An 18,022-nucleotide genomic window follows, 5' to 3' on the forward strand; every position below is an offset into this window, starting at 1 on the left:
AACTCCATGGTGATTTTTAGCAACTAATAGATTTGGCCTAGGTCCCCAGCCTATAGTCCCTGAAGACAGAAATAATACAGTCAAGCAACTGGAGCCAGTTGGTCCATCTCAAACAAACAGCCTATCGAAGAATACTTTCTTTTTTCATGACTCCATAAAGCATTCACCAAGACATACCCTAGGCTCTAGACAAACTTCAACAAATTTATTAAATAAATAGAGTCATAAATTATAATGTTTGAGTACAGTGAATCAAAGTTGAAAGCCACTGCCAGCAAGACAACAGCAAGGTAATCTCTAACCATAGAAAATGAGGCACCCTTCATTTTGTTTAAAGTTCCAAGCAGAGTCTCAACAGCAAGGGGCCAAACACAGGTACAGCAGTCAGGTGAACATACGCAGTACAGACGTCAGAGGAGACGCATGATCCAGAGGGAGCCTCTATGTGTAATCTGACACGTTGAGCTCTGACAAGGTGCAGGCCAATTCTAAATAGAAGGCATACACGTTTACCAAGTGGTGTGTGTTCCGTAGACAACCACAGGCAGAAATGTGAACTGAGACACCTTTCCTCACAGTATCAGTATCAACATAATTAAACTTAATTACATCATCAAGATAATTAAACAGTCTTGGTCCTAGATATAATAGCTAAAAGTATAAAATTTCTCAAAGAAAACAAGAGAAAATTCTGTGTCCTTGGATTGGGTAAGTGACACTGTGCATGATTCATAACTGATAAAAATTTAGAAGCATTGACTTCCAAAGGCACAATTATAAAGATGAAAAGATAAGCCACCAAATAAGAGGACATGTTAACACATCAGATATGTGATGAGCAACACGTTTCCAGATGCAGAGTTCTTCCAACTGGATGCTAAGATGACAAATAGCACAGTTAAAATAGGCAAGAGTGAGCTGGACAGGTATTTCCCTAAAGATGTACCAGTGGCTCAGAAGGATGTGGAAACATGCCCGGTATCTTTAGTCATTAATTAGAGAGATGCAAATTAAATAACAATGTGATTCCAGCAAACCCCAGCCATAATGCCCATGATCCAAGAGACTGAGGATGCCAAGTGTTGGCATGGATACGCAGAAGCTGAAGCTGCATCATGTACACTGCTCTCTGGAGCAGCTGCTGGGGAACGTAGTTTGGTAGTTTCTGAAGGTGTGACTCTTAATATGACCCACAGACTGTACTTGTAGGGATCTACCCAAGTGGAATGAAAGCATGTACCTACACAAAGGTCTGGGTGGAATTATTCACAACTGCTCTATTCATAATAACTAGAAACTGGAGACGATCCAAATGTGTTCATTGGCTGGTGAGAGAGTAAACAAAACAGCAGATCCATTGGATAAACTTCCACTTAGCCACGGAACAGACCAGGAACAGGACATTCTCAAAAAGCCACAAAGTGAAAGAAACCAGGTGCAAAATTTACAATTGTGTGCTATTTTAATGAAATGCTTAGAGAAGGGAGATTTATGGAGACAGAAAATAGAGTAATGGTCGCTTATAGCTGAGGGTGAGCATGGGGATTAATTGTGGCTGTGATTAATGTGGTATGGACTAAGTGTATAACTTTGGGGCCTGTGTGTGCCATGACCTAAAGATGTATTGTACTGACGATTACACAACTTTGTAGGTTTATAAAACTTCACTGAATTGTTTATAATGAGCTACAAATTGTACTGGACACTAAATATGTTTCAACAAAGCTGCTTGTTTCTTTCTTAAAAACCACACCCTTCATGCTCTAGGACTAGAATGAAGCAGGTATGTCATTTGGTGGGAGGGTTATAGTGAGAGCAGTAATGGCTGCAGGCAGGCCAGCCTGTCAGCTTCTCTTCATCCTGGTATGTCTGGCTCAGACTCATGAAGAGTTCGAAGCTCCTCCTGTCTTGGGTCCTCCTCCTTCTCCTTCTCCTCCTCCTCCTCCTCCTCTTCCTCCTCCTCCTCCTCTTCCTCCTCCTCTTCCTCCTCCTNCTCCTCCTCCTCTTCCTCCTCCTCCTCCTCTTCCTCCTCCTCTTCCTCCTCCTCCTCTCCCTCCTCCTCCTCTCCCTCCTCCTCCTCCCCATACAGCAGTCATTCAAAGCTGGTGGCTACTGGGTCAAGAAGTACAGCAAGGATGTCATCCTTGCTTAGTGGACTAGAGTTTGGTCTTCCTGAGCCCTGGAATATACAAATGTGTTAGTCATGTTTCCATTGTTGCGACACAATCCTTGAGAAAAATCAACCTTAAGATAGGGAGAGGCTCATTTTTGCTTTGAGGTCTGTGGCAAGGCAGCACATGATGCTAGGAGACAACGGCAGAACACACCTTCTAATCCCATGGTGGCAAGGAAGCAAATGAAGCAGGGAGGAGTAACAGGAGTCTTAGTTTGTCTGTTGGTTTTGATTTGATAAAATAACCAACAAAAGCAACTTAGAGGAGAAAGTATTTACTTTGGTGTACAGTCTAGAGAGGACACAGTCCTCTTGGGGAAAGTATGGTAGAAGAGGCATGAGGCCAGCCTGTCACATTGGGCCAGCAATCCAAAGGCAGAGAGAGAAGAGAAAGTTAAACTTCAAGGTCTGACCCCAGTGATGTACATTCTCCAGCAAGGCCCCACCTCCAAAAGGTTCCATAACCTTCTTTAGCAGAGCCAACAAGCTGGAGACAAGATGTTCAAACACATAGCCTGTAACAGATATCCTGAGCATCTGAAACCTCAAAGCCCACCCCCAGTGACACACTTCCTCTAACAAAGCCACACCCATCCCTACTGGGCCAGACCTCTCAATGGTGCCAATCCCTATGAGCCTATGGGGCCATTATCATTCAAACTACCACAGTCAAAGCGTTCTGCCCAAATGTTATTTCTGCCCCTGTGCCAGCCACACTGGGGGCTTCCAGTGATGTAGTGGATGCCCAGCCCAAAGCTTTCTCCATGGAATGCTTTCTGCTGAATCAACTACATGTATGTGTTTGTAAAAAAACAAAACAAAACAAAACATTTTTCTCCTTCAACCTGAAACCATGGTGGGGCCAAGCCATGACCACAGATCTGTCCAGGGAGCACTCATCCTCCTGATCAGAGCCTAATGTGCCTCATGTAGTCCTGACCCCCTCCTGCAGTGCCTGGCTTGAGAACAAGTCAGTTCCTTTCTTCACCTTGGCTTTAAGCTGTGTCCTGGGCTTGTAGCCCAGGTACTCAAACCCATCCTTGTCATGACAGGGACCTCTTTGGTTGCTTCCGTGGAAGCTGGGGCATGGTCTGTGTCCATTTTTGTCCTCTGATCACTCCCTTCTAAAAGGAAAATGGCAAGGCCATTTCCAGGGCCAGGAGCCAGGAAAGGAAACCCTTAGGCAGGGAGGGACCCTCAGAAAGAGACCACATGCTGGCACTGAGGACAATGTGGTCACAGGGAAAGGGGCCTTGCCAAGTGACCTTGCCAAGATGGAGACTCTAGGCTGTTCCATGATTTGCTAAGAAAAGTTCAAAGAAAAGAAGTAAGGCTTATTATCACGACTGTGTCCTGTCCTGAGGCAAGAAGCTGCCAGCTGCCCTGGTCTGGGAGGTGTGGCATTGGCCTATGGGACTGATGCATTCTTCCTTTCCCCTGACGGAGTGTCCTTAGGAAGCAGATGTCCCAGAACAAAGCAAGCATTTCAGAGTTCTGTGGGGATTCTAACTTGCCTTCCCTTGAAAGGTGAGCAATGAGAGCTGCAGCTCACATGAAATGGCTCTAAAAAGTCCTCGAAAAATCAGCTATAGAACAAAATTCTGCAATTAGTCAGAGCTGTGATGCTTCTTGGGTGCTGGCCAAATTTAAAAAGCTGTCCAGAGAGAAAGAGTTGGGAGGAAAGCAAAGGCAGTTCCCAGGTCCGCCATCTCCTGGGTGTAAGACAGTGTATACTCACAAAGAAGACATAGGCATCATGCCTCCAGAGCCAGCGTTTCTTCACGTGTGCGGTGTTCACTGTCCAAGAGAAACCGAAGTTAGGGTGTGTTGCAGTCACAGTCCATAGTTATCTTGAGTCCCATTTAATATGCATTGTCTATATTTCTCTGAACCAGCAGAACATCCCCTGACAATAAAAGTGAGAGATTTACTCAGTAAGTGACATGGCCAGGGTCTCAGGGAGAGAGAGGTACAATTTCAGAGTCTCTAAGATCTTACAAGTTAGCACTCGGATATTTTATGGTCAAACAAGTATTGATCCGACAAAGCCCACGTTGCAGTATTTATGAACAGGTAAGTGATGGCGTTGCTGACAGAGCCAGATGGCCTCAGTGGCTCTAGGATCACTCTGTAGGTTGGGCTAACAGTGAACTTGGATGATGTAACCCACCTATGAATGGTCCTGAGAAAGCTGTGCATGGGGAAAGGCTTTGGCAACCAGCTCACAAAGGAGCAGATTTTATCCTGGTGCTCAGAGTATGCTCACAGGTAGGCCACAGGGAAGTTAGAAACAACAAAAAGTAGTGTTCAATGCCTGCCAGACCCTGACAGCCCTTTCTAGAGACACTGGCTGCAGCCTGGCATATACAGAACACAACTTGCCCGACTCTTAACTCATGCATTGAGGACAGATTCCACACTAACTATACAGTTAGGACATTGACACTGAAGATAGTCATTGGTGGTGATTGTTAAGTGATTGTCATGAGCCTGACACAGTGTGAGATGCTAGATGTGTCATGGTTATAAGACCACGGCAGGGTGAGACTATTTCCCTGTCTTAAAGGTGAAGTTACACAACCTCTAAGTAGCTCCTGGCTCTTCTAAGTAGCACAATGTCAACTGTCGTTGAGTACTTTAATGGCAGTTGAGGGCTCTGGAACCTAGGGTAAGACATCTGAAAAGTCGTCCCATTTGCATGAGCTCTTGGATTTTATATGTGGTAGCTGGCACTGGTAGGGAGAAGTGTTTCTGTAGTTACTAATATTTCTTATTGTCCTAAAAGTAACGAGAGAGTTGGCAGTGTAGCTATAGAAACTAGCAGTTCTTAAAAGATTCTACAGTAAAGAGTTCATGGTACATGTAGTATCTGTGACGTGCAAACAACCTTGAAGAGGTGACCAGAGAGCCAGTTGTAAAGGAACAGATAGATCCTTCCTGTGATACAAGCTGAGCATTCAGCTCATCAGGATGAGAAGTGGAGGAGATGGATACTTCTGGACAGATCAGTTAAAGTAAAACCTTCCACCATGCTGTGAAGTATGAAGCACTCAGGAGACTCAGATGGATGCTGGCTGGGCCCACGCAACATTGCTCCTCGAGTCCCACTTACTAAGGGTTCTCTGTGTCAAAACCATTGGTCTCTAGGGGTCTTATTTCAGACAATAACAAATCTCCAGGTAACGTGTGACAGACATCTCTACCCAGGGATAAGAAAGACCTGCTCATTCAATGAAGGCTAGAAATGACAGACCTCAAGGAACATAGACTTCACAATGCTCAGGTCCTACAGAAAGATGGTCTTACCACTAGACATCTGTAGTGTGGCTTCACAGGAGCTCCTCAGCTCCCAGAGCTAGCATGTCTCATAGTGGCCGGTATCAGGGTGTACACTTGGTGGCCAGGGCAACTGAAAGGGACCATGCTGTGGATCAAAATTGTGATTTGATGTTACATTTAGTTAGCAATGGAGGCTGTGGTTGGGTATAGAAAGCTTAGCTGTAATTATGTTCTCTGGTGGAATCAGCTTGGTGTATTGTAGGTTCCTCCTCTGTTCTCCCAAATGCTCCCAGATCTCAAGCAGAGACGCAGAATTTCCACCATGTACACGGTTTGGGTGTGTGACATTACTCATTCCAGACAGTTTTCAAGAACAAGCTGTCCTCCTCTGCTCACTCTTGGGTCAGAACAGCTTTTGGTCTTGGGCACCAGGCACAGTTCCAGATCCCAAGACTCCATCCTTCTTCTACCAGGGAAGAAGTTTGAGGAGCCATACTCAAGCTAGTAAAAACATAAAACATGCCGGAGTGTGGATGCCAGCTTCTGGTCTCAGCTCTTTGAGGAGCTGGCTTAATCCCAGAGTGACTGTTCTAATCCAGCTTGAGTGGCAATCTTTCTGTCTTCATTTTCTAGTTCTTTCTTGTCCAGACTAGTCCCAAGGTCCATGCTTCAGGGTTAATGAACCTGAACGAAATTCCACATCCCTTACTTGGGAAGGACCTAGGCCTTTGTCAAGTCTAGATTTCTCACCTTAGAGGGATGAAGATCCTAGGTCCTTTCTCCCGTGGCTTGCAACAAACAAACACAGGCATAGCAATTACAATTAACTTTGTTTTCTGAAAGTCAAATAAAAGAAAGTTGACCAAGATCCGTTCAAAGCCCTGCACAATCGAGGTCACGAGCTTTATTGGCATCTTAGAGAGGCAATGTTTTAGTCAGTGGGTCAGTCTTTCTCTCCTTACTACTTGCCTGGTCTGTCCTACATTGCACTTGGCAGGATACCCCTATGAGTGTGGGGGAGCATGTGGCAGGGCATGGCATGGCCACTAGGCTGGGCAGAAACTGATGTTCAAGTTGACACTTGCAGTCCTTCCCTCGGGGCTGAAACGAGCATCAGGACAGGCAACCCTAGCGGCGACATCTTATTTTCAGTGCAGTGTTGTGAGATGTTCACGTGGTTTTCATGCACTGGATTCCTGTCTGAGATACGGAGCCTTGGGATACCTGGGATGGCCAATTTTATTTGTCAACTTGACCAAGTTGGGGGAGTGTCTGAAAGGCAAGCCTGGCTGTGAGTACACACAAGGCCAACCCATGGATGGGGATCTGGACTGAATAAAAGGTAGCAAAGAAGATCTGAGCACAAGCCACCACCACCCCCCCCATCCCATTCCCATCCTGCTTCCTGGTCCACTTTGGTGTGGACTGTTTTGCTCTTTGAGCCATAAAAAATCCCCCCTCTCTCAAATTGTTCCTATCCCAACCAGAAAAGCGATCAATACAATGGTCCAACTTACTGAGTCCACACTATTCCATCTGACATCATAATAGCCCTGTGACATAGCTGGAGTGGACTGTTCACCCATTTTATAGACTGAAGGGTGGAGGCCCGTAGAAATGAATGACTTATCTAGAATCATTTCTGCAGCTACAGTGTCATCTTCTGTCCCACTTCCACATTTGTTCACTAAATCAAGATTCTCCCAGTTCTGAAGCAGTGGTTCTTTGCCACTGTGGAACAGAAACTTCAGGAGGTGACCAGGCAGGGACCATGGTACCTCTTATAAGACACTCATACCACATGTGCCACCTCCTGCCTCTCCCACGCTGGAGTCAGGAAAACAGCCCCATTTAACAACAAGCTCCCCACAAACAGCACGTCTCTCAGATTGCACTGCCCTCTAATTTAGAGGGAGTTTCCGGGCCTGGTTTTCCATCCTTTTTGGTTTGACTGTCACTAACAGCACTTGCCTTCTGTGTCAGAGACAAACTGGAACCCTGTTCTGATTCAAGAGGTAGCATAACTTTTCTTGTAAGTTAATCACAAGGTGGGTTTTCAGAGTTGAGAAGTCTTCCCGGCTTGGCTCCATGGGAGAAAAGGACTTCGGAGAGAAAAGTGTGGCCCACGCATCACCGTGATGACTCACTGTGTGCTTGAAATCTGGTTAAACTATGAATTGGAACTAAATTTAGTGGGATTCAGCCTTGCTGCTTTGGAAGAAAATGCTGGTGACTTTCCAGCTGTCTAAAACCTCTGGGCATAGTGACATAGGTTTATAGAAACGATGTTACAGAAACATTAATTGTGCATGAAAGAGCTAAAGAATCAAGCTCAAGTAAAAGGAAGAGAAAGTGGAAACATTTAATTCTCCTGTGTGAGGGGTGTCCTGGGGATACTATCTGAATTCAGAGGCAAAATGGAAACACTGTCAAAGGATATTAGCAGAGAGGGAAGAAAACTGTGAACTTAATATAAGTCCAGGATTAAAGGGCATCTTAGTTAGGGTTTTACTGCTGTGAACAGACACCATGATCAAGACAAATCTTATAAGGACATTTAATTGGGGCTGGCTTACAGGTTCAGAGGTTTAGTCCATTATCATCAAGGTGGGAGCATGGCAGCATTCAGGTTGACATGGTGCAGGAGGAGCTGAGAGTTGTACATCTTCATCTGAAGGCTGCTAGGAAGACAGGCTTCTAGGCAGTTTGGATGAGGGTCTTAAAGCCTACATGCACAGTGACACACCTACTCCAGCAAGGCCATACCTCCTAATAGTGCCACTCCCTGGGCCAAGCATATTCAAATCACCACAAAGGAGGACTAGAAAAAAATGTTGTAATCAATGTGTCAGCTTGGTGGAAGAGATCTATACAAACCTGTGTGAAAGGTCTAAGGCCTTAAGTAAATAATAAATATGAGGAAGTAGGGAGACAGATGCAGGCCATGGCCATCCTCTGTGCCAATCAAAGATTATGTTTATTCTCTAACTGATAAACTTAGTGGTAAAGATAATGACGCGGGACAGTTCTTCACCAACAGGACAGACACAAACCAGCACTAACTTGTTGGCAACTGCTTTGACAACAGGTAGAAAGGTGTCCTTGAAGATGGTCCTCTCTAACATGGAAATCCCAAATTTCAGCTGCAAACTTAAAAATAACTGCTTAACAATGGGAAATTCTGTACAAATATGTTAGAGAATGAATAAGATGTTCATATACTAAAGAATGGCTATGTAAAATATAGTTTATCTCCTCAGAAAATATACAAATATAGGCTAAATACAAATAAAGGTATCATATTGAAATTTAATGCAATTTCTTAAAGATGTATAAAATATAGTGTTAAATTGTTTAGTCATATAAAATCTTGCTCATTGTGGAATTATTCCTAATGGTTGGAATAGGGATGGCCCCCATAGACTCATGATTTAAATGCTTGGCCCATAGGGAGTGGCACTACTAGGAGGTGTGGCCTTGTTGACGTAGGTGTGGCATTGATGGAGAAAATGTGCCACTGGAGGTAGGCTTTGAGGTTATATATATGTTCCACCCTGTGCAGAATCCAGTCTTCTCCAGGCTTCTTTCTGGTCAAGATGTAGAACTCTTGGCTTTTCCATCGCCATGTTTGCCTACATGCTGCCATGTTTCCTGACATGATGGTAATAATGAAACTGTAAGCCAGCCCCAATTAAATGTTTACCTTTATAAAAGTTGCCTTGGTCATGTTGTCCCTTTAGAGCAATAAAACCCTAACCAGGACATTCCCCAAACTGAGAAACAATAATTATTTTGGTAAATAGATGAGTAAACTATGAGACAGCCAGACCATGGGATATTATTTGGATATATATATATATATATATATATATATATATATATATATATATGCTGCCAAACCAGAAAAAAGACATGGAGAAAGAAGCTTTAAGCAACCTGTTATAAAGTAAAAAAAGCCAGTATGAGCAGGCTTCACATGACATGCTTCCAGCCCTACAATGTCCTGGAACCGACAGAATATAGAACCAGAAAGCAAACATCAGTGGTTTCCAGAACCTGAAGGACATGAACAGGCACAGCTCAGAGAACTCTTAGGACTGTGAAGCCACTTTATCTACTATGATAATGCTGCAAACGCATATTGGTCCAAACCCATAGAACCTCAACATTACCTTTAGCCTGTGGGTGTCCTGGTCCGTCTGCACTGGCTCTCCAGTCGTTAACTGGTGAGTTGATTTATGGGAGGAGTTGATATTGGGGATATTGGAGAAAGCTGGGCCTGTATAGAACATGAAAATGCTAGGGAAAAAAATCTCTGTCCCTTCTCAGTCCTTCTGTGAATCTAAAACTACTCTAAAAATAGTCGGGGTTTTTGGTTAGTTTATTTATTTTTTTAGAAGGGAAAAAAGTTGTGGAAATATTTACAAAATTCATGTTTTGGTCACAACAGTCCTACTTCCTTTCATTTCCATGTCTATAGCTATCATTTTAATCCATGAGCCTGACTGCTTTGAGGAGAAAAAGAAACAAACATGTCAAGAGTTTAAAAGGCTACGGATCCAAGCTGTTTGTGTGTGTGTGTGTTTAAGCAATCCCTTGTTTGCGCTTGGTGGTCAGAGTTTTGTAAACCCACATTCCTTTTAGCTATTTGTGCATTTACACAGCGGGCCCCACACTCTACAGCTATGACCACTTATCCTTTCTGTTCCCAAAGAAAATAAGCTCTCCATGGGGAATCCCAGTGGGAACACTTGGACTTTTTCCCACACTGAGTCTTCATTTACTTGTTTTGTTAAATATTTAGGACTGTTGATACAATAGCCTGTGACTGTATATACACATCTACTTGTACATAGTTATAAGTGTATCCAGCACTAATTCTCTGTCTTGTCTCCCATCTGTGCCATTACCTAGCCTCCCTAACCTCAAGACCCTTGACTATTATAAAATTTCTTTACACATAGGAAAGCTCATTCTAGCTTGTATCTTGTCTCCCCTGTTTTGATATGAAGTGTGGGGTATTTCACAGCAGAATTTTTTTTCTTCGAAATGTATCTAAGACCTGGAATCACAATGCATCTTACTTCCTCAGTACATGGGGTCACTAACTTATTTCTGTTTCTAGCTACAGCAGACCTAGTGTAAGAATAACTGTACTTAACCAGTCACTGGTAACAGTTGTCCTGTTCCAACATCTGCGCAGATTTTGCACAGTGCTATAATGCCTGAGTCATGTATGCATCATTTCATGCATACGTAGGGTTGTTTATGCAAGGAATTTTCAGAAGCCAGACTACTTGTGACAGAGTCCAAAGCTCTGTCCTTTTGGTAGATGTTGCCAAGTTGTTTTTCCTCAGGGAAGGCTGTACTCAGAGAAGGTCTGCATACTTGTCCAGAGTCCTTACTCAACTCTGACTGCTGCCATTCTGGCAGGAGGGGAAAGGGAGTGCCCTCTCTTTGTATCTTTTCAGGATGAGTTTAGCATGTTCACACACGTGGGCTCTCCTTTGCAATGCTAATTACCGCTCTACTGACTGTTCGTTTTGATAATCGGGAGATTGACCATGGCCTTCCGCACCTCAGAGATCTCTCATGGTCTGGGGAGATAGTCTTTTGGGAACCATATCTCACATGCTGCACCCTGTGCCTGGGAACAAAAGATTCTACAGGGAGCTTCCAAGTGAGGTGCTGGAGTGAATAGGGATGCATTGAAACAAGACTGAATGGCCATTCAAAGAAATCTCTGGTCCATAACACATGTAGAGAAGCACAGAACACAGGAGGCTGTGATGTGTACCCTTCATTGTCAACCTCAGGGGATTCAGAACCAACAAAGAGATACACCTCTGCTGTGTCTGTGGGGCCTTTCTAGAGAGATTTAACTGAGATGGAAATGCATCCCAATAGAGTAGCATGCATAGTCCTTTGGGCTAACACCTTGGATTGAATGAATGGAGAATGGAAGCTGAGCACCAGCAGTCATCTCTCTCTGCTTCGTGACTATGGATGCCATGTGACCAGCTGCCATGATTTCCCCTCTCACAATGGGACAGGGCTTCAAAGTGGGAGTGGAAGTAAGCCCTTTCCTCCTCGTATGGCTTTCCTCGGCAGAAAGCTAAGTGGCTGATGCAAGAGCGAGGAGTTAGCTTAGCTCACACATTCGCTGCATTCACTGCTCATTCGCAGGTTAGATCCATGAGCTTCGGCTTTCTTTAATACAAAGCTTGTCATCCGCATCATGGACAGCATGTAGAACCAAACAGATACTGGAGTGGCCCAAAGGATCAGCTGACTGGGAACATGACTCATTTGCCTGTCCTAAAGATGAAGGCACCATAGAAACAAGCCCCTTGGTCTTATAGAAATCCCTGAACACTGTCATGTGCTGCTTCCCGGAGTCCCTTCTTTTTGACTAAGAGCCACTTGGTTTTGGGATTATGGAACACAAAGACATGAGCAAAAAAAATGCCGGCTGTAGGAGAGCAAGCTCAAGTATATGTACATTTTGGGTGACATCATTAGTAGCCAATCGTACGCTTAGTAGCCAAGCTAGACTGTACCCAGTTCACGTAGGCACAACCATCAGTTCACACACCCCTAAGTAATGTGAACACACTGGTCCTTGGTTTCTCCAGGGAATTTGAACTTTGAGGAGCACATCATAAGTCCTCAGCTAGCTCATCATCTTTATCTTGGCCAAGTGAGAGCATCAGACTTGCTGGCATCTCTGGAGACAATCTGGGCCATTATCTGTCTCTCTGTGAGGCGGCTCTTTCTTGGACACCTGCCCTGGGAGTCTTTACAAGCTCTTGGGAGCACTGATTCCTTTCCTGTTCTGGTTTTCAGCAGTGAATAGACTTTGGCTTCATCTAGGCCTTTTTCTTCTACAGCTCAGGGGAGACTGTCACCAGTGTGACCAGCTTGGCCCCACTGCAGCCACAGAAGGGTAAGAGGCAGAAGAAGAAGGTAGATGTTCCACCTGCAGTCCCTGCCAAAGGTAAGAACCTGGCCTGCAGTTTTCCTAAGTGAAGCCACCTTGATTGGTGCAGGGCTAGTCCTGGAGTCAAATGTAGGATTAGGGCAGAGGAATAGCTGGATGGATGGAGGGCCTGTCTCTCAGCGCTACTATAGTGCAAACAATCCCACTGGATTGTAGACATAGCAAACTGAGATGGTGTGGGACATGGATAGGTTTGGGCATTGACATTGAGGTAAGTCAACATGCACAGAGAAGTCCATACTGGATTTACTGTGGACTTTAGATGTTGAAGTGAGGCAGGGGCTGGAAATGTCTTCCTGGTTCTTAAAGGGCAAGAACACTCTGAGGTGTTCAGGATGTATGCGGTACATTTCAGACTTATTCTGCTGACAAATACACATTCTAGTCGGTGATTGGTGTTTTTATTTAGAGCAAAGGGAATAATCAAGAAAGATATTTCTTAAAGAAAAAAAAAGGCATGAATGTTAGCAGAACCACCAAGACCATCTACGGAGAGACACTACTTAGACTGACCTATGCAGCTATGCAGATGTTTAACCCTCAACAAATTTAAAATATAGAGATATAAGAGAAAACTTTAACATGACAAGGTGTATTTTTAATCCTTTAACTGGATTCTGCTGGTATCCCACTGAATCCCGTGGAAGAAGTCAAAAGAGACATACCTGGAAGGCAGAAAGGAAGGCTGGGAAGTGTGAGACTTTGGGAGGGAAGGGGCAGAGAGCCAGAGCTCATGCCTCTGTATTGTGTGAATTACTGCAGAATAGATACTGTCTCAGTTACAAAAGATACAAGTTGCACTTGGAGACTGTGAAACTAGGCTTTCAACTCCAAATTCAAGTCAAGTCAGTCAAGACTAGTCATGACACTGGAGGGAGAGCCTAGTTTACTTCTGCTAAGATGGGGCAGTAGCCTCTCCTTAATGAGCTCACAGGGCTAGGTGAGGGTCATCTACTGGGTCTGATCACCTAGGGGTGATGAGAGTCTTCAGGGAAAGACTTGCCTCAGCCTTGACCAAGGGCTCCTGATTGTCTCCCATACACTTGGCAGCAACTAATACAGATGAGTTGTGACCTGGCTGAAGCGAGGCAGTGTCATGTCTAGAGATGAGGGGGTGAGATTATCCTCCAGTTAGTGGCAACCAAGGATACCTACTCCAGAAGCTGCCTCGGGACTAGGAAGGCTCTGGCTGTCTGCACACAGGATGTCTGGGATGCCCACAGAAGGTGGGCATTAAGAGAGCCTTGGAAGAATTTCAAGCTAAAACTTGGTGTCCTTCCACAGCGCCGATAGCCACCACTTTCCACAAACCAAAGCTGCTGAAACCACAGAGGAAAGTCACCCTGGTGAGTAACTGTTCCCAGTTGTTGTGGTCCCTCTAACACAAGAAAACAGCTTAAGGGTCAAACAGTACTCTATGGATCTAGGTATGTTAAAAAGACCTCTGTCCCTAAAGGCATCTTCTCTTCTCAGATCAGATTTTGAGTCAGGTTTTCTCTACCTTCACCTCTCCGAGTGACCTTTCAAGATAATCCCAATGATGTTATCTCTCAGTATAAATGTTACCTCTCAAAAGCGAGAACAAACACGTCATCATCAGAAGGGTATAAGACAGGAAGCGGATCTGCTGGCTCTAATTTATCTGGTAACACCCTCTGAAGGGGATGCTAAGGAACTTTCCAGAAGAATATGTCAAATATTTTTATTTTGAAATAACTAGATTTACAGAAGTCATTTTGAGGGGTTAGAGTTTCAGTATGTCCGTCCCCCCCTACTCTGAACATTTTATGTAGCTGGTGGCTGAGGTGCTTGCTCAAGGTGTTAACTGTAGCATTCTGTGCATATGGCACTTCTGTTGCTGGTCCATTTGGGGTACAGCCCATCACTCCACAGTAGATCCTGAAACCATAGGCTGTATCAAGCCCTACAAATGCGTGCTCCGTTTTCTTCACACATAACCCTGGTAGTGTTTAGCTTCTACACTAAAGACAATAGAGTAACAATGTCCAATTCTAACATGGATCAATTATAAAATGCTGTCATAAGATTTATTTAAAGCAGTTATTCAAAAACTTAGGAATTATTATTTCATTCTGGAATTTTCCTTTTAAGATTTCCTGATGCAGGTTGACTGCCTATAACTGAGGCTGACTGGGGGATGGGGTAGGGTGTGTCCTTTTAGATGTGATGCCCATTTCACCCCAGGGTGAAGGTCATGCCTGCCTGGTTCCTCGATGTGTTTACTGTCTGTCCCATATATGTCAGACATCAGCCTCAATGACCAGTTCACACTCAAAGCAGGCAAAAGAAGTTAGGCGCAACCTTTCAAAAGGGAAGGCATCAAGAATTTGTGGACCTGCTCGCCACCGCAATGGTTAATACTTATTGAAGAGAGTTTGGTCAAGGCTTCTGCTCACTTAGCACACAATCATCTCACTTTGGCGAAGGGAAGCATGTGCTGTGGTGTGTCAATGGTCTTGCATCTCCATTGACCTTTCCATCTTCATCGCTCAGAGTTCTGCAAGAAGGAGCAGCCTCGTTCCCCACCTTGATATTCACCAATTCCTTTGATATCAGTATGTGCATAGACATCCATCTATGTAGCTTTTAGTGGTTAATCATCTGCAGTTTGTTTTGTTGTTAACATGGTTCAGCAGATGTATGCGTTGTGTGTGTGAAAGAAAAAAAAAGTTAGTCAAAGCTGTTTCGATGTCTGTCACAGCAGATAGCAGTTTATTGGAGTCCTCTGGATGTATCCCAATGATATGCACATAATCCATGAATGCATGTGGGTTCCACAGATGATTATATCTAATTCTCACTGTAAGGCTTGTCCCTCATTGGCCTGTTTTATCTGTAAGGACCCGGGGACACTCCCTTTACAGGGAGTGATGCGGTTCCCAGTCAGCTGGGTGGCAGTCACCAGTCTTGAATCAAATCATTTCCTTTACTCTACAGTCACAGCCTGCTGGGCCCTTATCCTTTATCCATTAAACATGAGCCTGGTTGTAGAATGCATGGGCATAACTTGCTGTCTTAAGTGGTTTTTGGTTTTGTGACTTCTCAGAAGACTGGATGCAACAGCACTTAAAATAGTGACTGTAGTCCCAATCACAAGGTCGCACTGCTGACCCTTTGAACTGATAAGTTTCCCTAGCTGGGAACTCAGCACAGGGACTTAAAAATCAGACTTACTTCAATGAGTAGTCAAACTAAAGATTTCTTTATATATGTTTCTATTTTATTCTAATGTATGAGTGCTTTGTCCGCATATCTTTCTGTCCACCACATGCACACTGCCCAAGACCAGAAGAGGCCCTGGAACTGGACTTAGAGATGGTTGTGAGCGGCCACATGGGTTCTGGGAATTGTACCCAGGCCCTCTGGAAGAGCAGCCAGTGCTCTTAATAAAGGTTTCTTTATTGACATAAGAAATTATAGAAAAATATTCTATATGAATATGAGAAGATATAAAATGTCCACAAATGGTCAGCATAGGAAGCTCTTTCTTCACCAGAAGGTAGATCAAGGTGGTTATATATACATATCACAAAACGATTGTTGCTTTGATGAGCCCAAGCTCCCTTTTGTATTGTATTTATTTTATTTTATGTATAGGAGTGTCTTACCTGTACATGTATGTATGTGTTTATGGTGCTTGCAGATATGTGGTTAGAAGAGACCATCAAATGCCCTGGAACTGGAGTGGCAGATGATTATAACCCCCCTCCCCCCAGTGTGATGCTCTGAACTGAAGCTCAGTTCTCTCAGGGGTGATGGGTAATCTTAACCTCTGAGCCAATATTTTAGAGTCAAAATTGCCAAGTCTAGTATCTGCAGAGCTGGATGAATATTAAGATTTATTGCCCCAGGACGTTAGCATTGACCTCCAGCCTCAATTTGATCAATATTTATTTCTCAGATCAATAAGTCTTGATGGTAGCTGAAACTTAAGTCAATAGCTACTTGTTGATTCACGCAGACCTTAATGGGTAATTTAGACAATAATTTGGAGACACACACATACACACATGCACACATGCACTCATGCACACACAGAGACATATGTGTGTGTGTGTGTATAAGTAAGTAAGTATGTACGTATATGCTCCTACCAGTTAGGTGTTTACATTTATTGCTGATCAGTTAGCCATACTTTATAAAAGGGTGCGTCCTGGCTGGGTCCAAGGCACCAGTACCCTACAAAGCTTCTTTCTAAAAACTCATCTAAACTCTCCTTTGAGAAGAAGGGCTAAGGCCGACCTAAGAACCTTTACTCACTTATTGATCATGTACTGTATACCAGCTTCTCTTCTAGGTGTCTTAGGATCCCCGCCACTTGTCTAGACTATAGTGTCAACCAGATGACGAGTATGAATCCTGGTTCTTGCAACACTCCGAGATCCGGAGGTTGGAATGCTTTCTTAGTGTTTCTAAGATGACACGACAGCTTATGAGAAATGCATATCTTAGTGATTAACAGTGGTGGCAAAGTTTTTTGTTGCTTATTTAGGGAAATGATAAACAAGAAGAGAAGCTACAGAGAGGCATTTTATAGTCAAGCTATCAAAACTGCACTCCTTATCCCTCATTTAAAGACTAACAGATGTGGAGATCTCTTTCCAAATTCTGCCAATCAGGCAGTGAGGTCCCTGACCACGGGTTCTTCCTGGCCATCTATCTGGCAGTGCAGTCTGCATAGTAGTCTGCGTGTTTGAAGTGAGTCTTTATTCTAACCCATGGACTCTTTCATCTTCTGGAGAGTGAGAGAACACACTCAGAAAAGTAAACGTGTAGCCTGGAGGTGGGGTTCAGAGGCAGAGAATGTACCTAGCAGGCTAAGGGCCCCAGTCTCATTACCAGAGTCACACATCAAAGCAAAACATAGCAAACCCTCTAGGCTTGCAGAACACTCTGCAAACAGATGCACCTATTGTTTGTTTATTTGTTTTTTAACTCAGCCTCAAAAAATTCCCTGAAACCTCTGGGAACCCCCAGCCCCCTCATCCTTGTCAAGCACTCTCATGGAAGTTGCCTTGGAAGTCTGTGGAAATAATTCCCATACTTCCAGGAAACATTGCAACTACTTCCTTGTTTCAGACTAATCAGAGAACTCTTGCAGTGTATCCGGCTATCTTTTCTTAGTCCAGTTTATTGATTTAGAGGATGAGGCAGGGGAAGAAAATAGTGTCTGATATGGAAGCAAAGCAAGTTTAAAGGGAGGGAAGCAGCAGGAAGGGGGTGAGGTTAGGAGCCCCTCAAATTAATGAGAAACAGACTGAGACTCATTTTTAGGGTTAAATAGATTGGATGACCACTTGCCCCACTCGGCATCCGATGCTCCTCTACATTCACCCCTGAGACCTTCCTCTTTGTAATTAAGCCCCCCGGGCCAGGGTTGTCGAGGGGTCAGGCCACCCCAACTGTCCAAAGAGAAAATGAGTTCTTGTGAGCAAGAGGCTGAAGACAGAAAAACCAAGAACACTGTGGGCTTAATTACCACAGTTTCCCAGTGTGTCTCATGGAGCCTGTCTTATTCCCTCCGATCCATCCACTGCATTGCTGCCTTG

At 44.1% G+C, this 18,022-nt stretch overlaps 1 protein-coding gene across 1 annotated transcript in view; it reads left to right on the forward strand.

Annotated features, from left to right (window-relative positions):
* Vstm4 (V-set and transmembrane domain containing 4) overlaps positions 1-18,022 on the forward strand; it is an 84,877-nt gene that overhangs the window by 48,846 nt on the left and 18,009 nt on the right. Inside the window, exons 6-7 of the mRNA XM_021181981.2 lie at positions 12,343-12,449; positions 13,737-13,798. Of these exons, the coding sequence (XP_021037640.1) occupies positions 12,343-12,449; positions 13,737-13,798 (169 nt within the window). The remainder of the gene's footprint in view (positions 1-12,342; positions 12,450-13,736; positions 13,799-18,022) is intronic.

Source organism: Mus caroli, chromosome 14, assembly GCF_900094665.2.
Source record: "Mus caroli chromosome 14, CAROLI_EIJ_v1.1, whole genome shotgun sequence".
Classification (NCBI taxonomy): Eukaryota; Metazoa; Chordata; class Mammalia; order Rodentia; family Muridae; genus Mus; species Mus caroli.